The 7,974-nt window shown below is 38.8% G+C and overlaps 2 protein-coding genes across 2 annotated transcripts in view; one reads left to right on the top strand and one right to left on the bottom strand.

Annotated features, from left to right (window-relative positions):
- Positions 1 to 2,546, bottom strand: part of LOC107706808 (probable E3 ubiquitin-protein ligase HERC4) — a 9,648-nt gene extending 7,102 nt beyond the window's left edge. The window contains exons 1-5 of the mRNA XM_016510640.1: positions 2,437 to 2,546; positions 1,904 to 2,198; positions 1,642 to 1,756; positions 1,303 to 1,379; positions 971 to 1,192 (exon numbers count right to left, since the gene is read on the bottom strand). Of these exons, the coding sequence (XP_016366126.1) occupies positions 971 to 1,192; positions 1,303 to 1,379; positions 1,642 to 1,756; positions 1,904 to 2,117 (628 nt within the window). The 5' untranslated portion in view covers positions 2,118 to 2,198; positions 2,437 to 2,546. The remainder of the gene's footprint in view (positions 1 to 970; positions 1,193 to 1,302; positions 1,380 to 1,641; positions 1,757 to 1,903; positions 2,199 to 2,436) is intronic.
- A 194-nt stretch (positions 2,547 to 2,740) lies between these two features.
- LOC107706815 (protein phosphatase 1K, mitochondrial-like) overlaps positions 2,741 to 7,974 on the top strand; it is an 8,308-nt gene continuing 3,074 nt past the window's right edge. Inside the window, exons 1-5 of the mRNA XM_016510650.1 lie at positions 2,741 to 2,874; positions 3,741 to 4,317; positions 5,368 to 5,468; positions 7,421 to 7,586; positions 7,668 to 7,812. Coding sequence (XP_016366136.1) covers positions 3,878 to 4,317; positions 5,368 to 5,468; positions 7,421 to 7,586; positions 7,668 to 7,812 — 852 coding nt within the window. The 5' untranslated portion in view covers positions 2,741 to 2,874; positions 3,741 to 3,877. The remainder of the gene's footprint in view (positions 2,875 to 3,740; positions 4,318 to 5,367; positions 5,469 to 7,420; positions 7,587 to 7,667; positions 7,813 to 7,974) is intronic.

Genomic DNA, 7,974 nt, shown 5'->3' on the forward strand with positions numbered 1-7,974 from the left:
AAATATCTTGATTCTCAAATATGTGTAAGTAAATGCGTTTTGCACCTTTATAGATTATGTTATTTGATCTATAATGGGTGATGGGCAAAGTAGACTAATACTGTAATCTATTAACTACAGATAAAAACCCGTCTTTTTACTTAAGTACCAGATATGGGTGTCATGCCATAAAATATTTTTAATACGACCGACTTTGTATTTAATATGAATTTAATAACAATATTGTAAGTTACTAATTATAACACTTTCATTTTACAGAGATCAAAGAACTTTACATTATCAACATTTTCATTCAGTCTAGCCAGAGTTCAAAAGTCAGAGTTCAGAGCCTAAATCACTGAAGCTGTTTACACTGTGACATGAATATCTTGTATGCGCATCTGCACTTTGTTGTTTTTGGTGAGAGAATTCGCCAGAGAATTCAGTCAGCGAGCGAGTGAACGAAACACCGGGTTTCAGCGATGACTCATCTGAACGTCTCTGATTGGCCATTGCATTCATAAGCTCAACAGAATCGTGTGGGATTGGTTATAGCAGCGCTGTACAAATGCGTTTGTCTCTGGCTCAGCGCCAGGCAGAGAACGCAGAAGGAAGCAGCTGACCTGAGGCCGAGCATCCTCTGAAAAGCCCTGAGGGGACGTGAAGTCCCGAGTCTGAATGACACCGCTAGCCGCTGAATTATCAGGGAGCATTCCGGCGTAATCCATGTCCACATCTGGGCAGAACAGATAATTGTCCCCAGAAAGACTACTCGCTGGCTGGGAGACAGAGAGCTCAGGCTTCAGTATCAGCGTAAACAGAAGTTTCCCCATAAGCGTCCTTGACGCAACGGGAGAGACCATTCGAAAGGGAACAGTAAATCCATTTACATATTCATGCTTTGATATAGATTTGACACAGTATTGCACAAATTTAGTACATTTATATGTAGTTTTATTACTGATTTAGCTTTTACATGATGAAACAAGACCTGTAGTGTCTCCGAGGCCCAGCTGTCCAGCAGAGTTCTTTCCCCATCCAAACACGACTCCAGAGAGAGACAACCCAAAGCTGTGGTCTCCTCCAGCACTGATCTGAGCCAGTGGGATCCCACTCAGACTCTGAACATGTTGAGCAGACGGAGAGCCGGGATGATCTTTCTCTAAACCCAGCTGACCATGAGAGTTCTCACCCCATACCAACAACTGACCATCTGAAAGAGCAACAGATCGGACACTCAAATGTCAGTTTATTCATATCAATCATGAGATGTCAAAATATGAAAGCAAAATGGCAGATGTTAAATGGAATAGTTGTTAATACCGTGGGTTAGTGCCATTGAATGATGGTCTCCACATGCGATCTGAATCACCTGCCTGTTATCCAGACCAATAAGAGGCCTGCGGAGGCAAATGACAAGTCTCGGTTAGCCTAACGCAGTACACGTAGCAAGGTGTATATATATATATATATATATATATTATACACACACACATATACACACACACATATACACAAACACACACACACAAAGAAAAACAAGTAGATAGAATAGAAAAAATAGAAAGCTAGTGTTTGTTTGTTCCCAGTAGCTAGATGTTGCGACTTGGACACCTCACCTCTCCAAGATCATATATATAGTAATTTAAACTGTAATTTAACCTGCACACAGTAGATTTGTCCATGATGAGAACTCTTCCTCCATAAGCAAGAAGAACCGCACGATCTCCTCCACAGACAATCAGTCTGATTCTGTCATTCTTTAGCTGTAGTTGCTCTGGAATAAAAAAAATATTTTCATCAGTTCATTGTGATGTCATTAATAAACATACGGTATCAGATCATGTACTCTCAAATATAAATATATTTATCTTACATTTATAACTTTTTTAATGATAACCATGTGTCATTTAGCATATCATACTTAGTTTTCCATCATGATCACAGTCTTCACTGCGCAATCTCAGGACCGAGACCTTCCCATCCCGGATGAATCCAACAAAACTCCGTCCAGCTGACATGTCCTGAACTTTTGATTTCGGACACACGGACCGTATTCCAGAATTGCCATGTTTGACTTTGTCAGGCTGTTCCAGCCCGAAACCCTCTCTGACCTGCGGTCCCCAAAAACACAACATGATCACAGCTGACGGATGAGACGATCAGACTCCAGCAGCGTCTCTCTGCATCCCCGGACTGACGAACACACTCATACTAAACTGAAAGCAAACACGAAAGTTAAGCAGGAAAGACTGGTTTCAGGTTAAACGATACTTATTCGACTTCCCACAAAATGAAAGTGTTTTTAATAATATCTTCTATATTTGTTGTTTTTAACAGCGAGTGAAAGAAAAACGTTTTAGATGTGGGACAGGACAACCTACCCACAATGACTTTCAATTCTTCCATGGACCATAAGAGTAGTGTTAGGGAAAATGTGATGGAATGACAACTCACAACAGTCACGATTCACATTCATTTGCTTTCCATACGATAAACGTGAATGGTGACTGTGTCTGTCATTATGCATGATATGACATCCCTCCTCAAGCTTTTTATGTCGATAGTTCTCTGTATGATTACATTGAGATAAATATTTAGGCGATTAAACATTGTATAAAGGCACCTTTGGATCTAGAACGCCTACTACAATTTCTCCTAAATCATTGGTTTAGATCCCTGTCAATCATATTAGTCTGGCCAATCAACTGATTGAACCGCACCGATGAAACGGAGGGATCTGATTGGATCATGTATTTTCCTTCATACGCGGTTGTTGGTGCAGCCTAGAAACGACACTGAGAAGAAATGATCTACTGTATGAGATTACATATACATTAACCCGTTAGGTTAAACAAGGACATACCATATCTCATTTTTATTATAAAATTGAAGGTAAGTAGCAAATAAAAGACTAGAAATTGTACAATATTCGCGTTCTGCTGTAGCAGGATCTGTTTGCTAGCAGCGCGCGCGAGCGCCGAAAGGCACAGCTCGAGGATTCATCTCCCTTTTGCTTGTTGTGATTAATGATTACACTCAATAATACGCGTATTGTATAATTTATATCTGTTTCAGCCTTTTTTGCGTTATAATTTTTGTTTAAAACTTGAATAACGAGTGGTTTGAAGGTTTTGCCAGCGTGTTGTTACATAAGCGGAGTGTTGCGTCATGTTTATTTACCCTCTATTCATATTTAACTTGTCGATTCTTCGACCGTCTAAGTTATCTATATTTGTGTTATTCCCCTTTTAATGACTGTAGTAATGTTGTTTTTGCAAGTTATGTGTTTATAATGTATGAATTCTAGTATGAATTAAATAGGGGGTGGGGCACAAGATGATGTTGTTACTTAATGACTCCATTGGGACTTGCAGTAAACACGCTGTTTAGTGTTTAAACAAAGGCTGTCTCATAACTTAAGGAGCTGACTACCTAGGCAGCATTTTTAGGCATGTATTATATACATATGTCTCATGTTTTTTATTACTGACTTGACTTCAGTGGGAGGGGCTGTAAGCGTGCTATTTAGTGTTCCAAGTTAAGGCTGTGCTTTAAAACCCAGTGAGCTGACTAACGTTACTTAGGTAGCTATTTTTGGAAATCATAGATGACTAAAACGTGCGGTCTGTGTAGGCATCTAGTTACCTTTTGAGACAGCTGAAAGCTACGTGCTTCTTGTCACATAGTATGCTATGAACTTCTAGGGAATAACAAGCCTCTGGTCAAGTCATTCATTTGTTTGTTTCCTTGTTTTTCAGAGAACTCCTGGTCAAGACTGAATATTTACAGAAACCAGCTTACCTTCATTCTGCACTGATTTTTGAAGCGTATTTAAGGGCCATTTGTTTCAGACTCTTCCTGCCTGTACAGCAAGTGTTGTATCCTGCCACTGAGTATGTCAGTGGCTCTTCTCATGCGATATGCCACGCTCAGCGGATCCCGTGTCTGCTGCAAGGCTGCCCTCGGCATAACCGGCATCCACCAAGAAGACACGAGACGGGCTCTACACACTCCATCATCTCCTCGGTGCAGCAACACTCGCTTTGATCCAGACAGCAGTGGCCATCCGACTACCTGGGACTCCTTTGGGATCTGGGACAACCGCATTGATGAGCCCATCTTGCTTCCGTCAAGCATCCGATATGGTAAACCTATTCCCAAAGTTAGCCTGTCCAAGGTGGGCTGTGCCTCACAGATTGGCCAGCGGAAGGTGAACGAAGACCACTATCAGCTATCGCGGATGACGGACAACATCATATACTTTGCAGTGTTTGACGGGCACGGAGGTGCAGAGGCTGCTGAATTCTGCCACAAAAACATGGAGAAGCATATTAAGTAAGGATCGTTGGTTCTAAAGGAATAGTTCACCTAAAAAAAAAAACTGAAAAAAGCTTAAAATTTACACGCCCTCAGGCAATTCAAGATGTACAGTAATCAACATTTGAAGTGGATCAAAACCTTTCATCAAAGTTGTCCTAAAACCTAAACTAAAATGCGTTCTTGTCTTAGGACAACTTTGATTAACTTTTTTAATCCACTTCAAATGTTGACTACTGTAGATGAGTTTGTTTCTTCATCAGAACAGATTTGGAGAAATTCAGCATTACGTCATTTGCTTACCAGTGGATCCTCTGCAGATTAATGTCTTGTGAAGTGAAAAGCTGTGTGAGAAAAAGTGAAAGGTGAAACAAATCCATTGTCCTCTCACATCAAAATCCACTGACATATTTCTCTCCTGATTCAGATGAGACAATTTCCCACTGGATAAAGCAATATTATGTACTCATATTTTAGCTGGAAGCAGCGGTTTGAAGTTAATAATGTATTGATGTAAACACGCAGCTTTATTCTTCACAAGATGTTAATTGATGGACTGGACTGGAGTGGTGTGGATTACTTGTGGATCATTGTGATGTTTTTATCAGCTGTATGGACTCTCATTCTGACGGCACCCATTCACTGCAGAGGATCCACTGGTGAGCAAGTGATGTAATGCTAAATTTCTCCAAATCTATTCAGATGAAGAAACAAACTCTACACCTTGGATGGCCTGAGAGTAAGTACATTTTCATTAAAGCTTCATTTTTAGGTGAAATATTTATTTAGTGGGTGTGTATTTTTTTTTTTAGATATCTTTTTACAAATTTTGTAAAGAATATGCAAGGTGTTCCATATACAACAAATGCTCATGATCGTACTCACGTAGAGCTCTGTCGTGACTCTGCAAGCTCTGTTTACTAACATGAGACTAGTTCTTGTAATTCCTTAAAGAGATAATAAGGACTGCTTCTAAACCTGTCTAAACCATGATGGGCTTCTGAATCAGTACCTGTGGCGTTTCAGAATAACAAACTGTTTATATTGCATTTTTTATTTGTGTTTCAGAGACATTGCTGAGGAGGAGGATAACTTGGAATTAGTTTTAACCAAAGCATTTCTTGAGGTGGACAAAGCTTTAGCAAGGCATCTTCACTTCAGTGCAGATGGTAGGTCTTATTTCACTAATTTATTTTTTTAAAGCATGCACAGTCTTTCAGCTGTTGTTTTAGAGTCCTAATTTATAAGTATTGCTTTGATGCATCAGGTAAACATGTAGCAGAGCCAAATGGACATTTGTGAGCAGAACATGACAATGCAGACTATATATATATATATATAAAATAAAATAAAATAAACAATGATCCCTAATACGGAGCAGTGAAAACCTTAGTCATTATAGTTCACAGATTTCTCTCTGGCTCTGTAAAATGCATCCATCATGACATAGATAGCACTTAACATGCTTGTGTATACTAGGGGTGGGTTAAAAAAAATATAAGTCCTATATAGCTGCTGTTCTTATAAAAATATCCTCCTAAATGATTTTCCTAAAAAATATTTGCTAAACAAATTTGACAAGAAACAACAAGTGTGTTATCAAAATTAATATTTTAGTGAAAATGTTTGCTCCTTTTCTCTGCTTGCAACTGGGCAGATGACGTAACTAGTCGAATACCTGCGCTGTGACACTCAGAACCTTTGTCAATTGATAATAGGAATTATTTGTTTATATTTTCATTGTTGTTTTCTTCTATTTGTATTTTAAGGCTGAAAAATTACATACACTAATTGATATTAACAAACTTTACTTATTGAGTTAAACTTTTAAGTTATTATACTCATTTATTCCATTTCTGTTCACCGTAACAGACATTTAGCCTATAAGCCAGCCATTTTAATATAGTAAAGATTTGCACCCAGTGCTGTTGCTGAAAAATTGATGCATCAGGAATTATTTGGAATAACATCACCTTGAATTTAAATAGTATCAAAGATGACTTTTAAATCCCACCTTTAGTATATAATATTAACACATAGTTAAAAAAAATAAGTTTTTTTTAGATTCATCTGTGTTGATAAGTATTTTAAATGCTGTTGTGATAGAATAAATAGGATTATGCCAGGTCCATCATATTCATGTAGTGTGCGGCCCACTAGTGTGGCCTGCTGCGTGACGTGTCCAATCTTGCCCTGTGTGTGTGCGTGTTATTTACAACAGCCGCGGACCCAGCTTACCCCTATAAGAGCTGCAGCTCTGCGGTACCTTTATGGAGGCCGGAGGGTTAGATTGCTCCAGCGGGTCCTTGCGTGGACTTTTGGAAGGTTCCTGACCTTTCTCTCTTTCTTTCCTTTCTGTCTTTCTCTTTATCTCTCTTCACTGTGCTCTGCCTTCTTCACATGTGTTGGTTGCTGGAAAATGATTGATTAGTCATTGTGTTACTTTTTTTTTTTTTTTTTTTTTTTTTTTTGGATAATTCTCAAATAAGCTCAAATAAGTATTTTCTCGTCAATAAACCTGGCATTGTATATTATGAATATTGTTGGCTCTCTGCAAATTGCTTTCGCTCCTCTGTATGGATAATGCTAGTTTTAGTTGATGTCAGAGAAAAGCACAAGATATTTACTGTGGGAGTAATTTTTAGTGAAGAAATGCTATTTGCTAAAAAGAGATGTGCCTCTTAAAATCAATTGCTTTTATGCTGTTTAATGCTTTTTTCAATGCTAAGCGTAATGTTTTGCCTAAACAATGGTGTTCATTTTTCTAACGTGTCCTATGTGCTTTAGATAGTCAAAAAGGTACAATGCTACCTGCTTGCCTTGACCACTCAAGTACATCTCTTTTGGAAACTCCCTCTTTTTTGTTTCAGTTTACATTTGTTTTTATCAGATGCTTGATTACCAAAACAATGTGTACATATCTCATAAATATGCACAGTATTGCGTAGTATAGTACACTAGAATTACATGCAAATCTCAGAACAGGATTAAGAGTAAATAGCTGTTTAATTTCTGTGTGTGATTGTGCTGTAACAGATGCAAACTCTGTATTGCGTGTCTTACTGTTTCTGTGACCGCATCACAAACTAACCATTCTGCCTCGCTCTCTGGTGTGTTACAGCCTCTCTGTTGAGTGCAGGGACGACGGCCACAGTGGCCCTGCTGAGAGACGGGATCGAGCTGGTGGTGGGCAGCGTGGGGGACAGCCGAGCCATGCTGTGCCGCAAAGGCAAGGCCCTCAAACTCACTGTGGATCACACGCCTGAGAGAAAGGATGAAAAAGAGAGGTACAGTTAGCCTAAGTGCTCCAAGCAGATTGAGACACTGTGAGTGCATGTCTTTTAAACACCATGTGTTTGTTTCTGAAGGATACGCAAGACTGGAGGTTTTATTACATGGAATAGTTTTGGTCAACCGCACGTCAATGGCAGACTGGCCATGACACGCAGCATTGGAGATTTCGACCTCAAGACATCAGGTGTCATTGCAGAACCAGAGACTAAGAGAATTTCAGTGAGAGCTTTTTCTTTGAAATTCACTTTTTACATATTCAAAATGTATTGACAATGTATTTTTACCATAATATAAATTAAAATTACCTTGTTGTTATTTACGTAAATTACTGACTATTGAATTTATATATACACAAACACACAATTTTACTTTGAGTACTTT

Source organism: Sinocyclocheilus rhinocerous, unplaced genomic scaffold (genome assembly GCF_001515625.1).
Source record: "Sinocyclocheilus rhinocerous isolate Xijiao unplaced genomic scaffold, SAMN03320098_v1.1 scaffold2056, whole genome shotgun sequence".
In the NCBI taxonomy this organism is placed as follows: Eukaryota; Metazoa; Chordata; class Actinopteri; order Cypriniformes; family Cyprinidae; genus Sinocyclocheilus; species Sinocyclocheilus rhinocerous.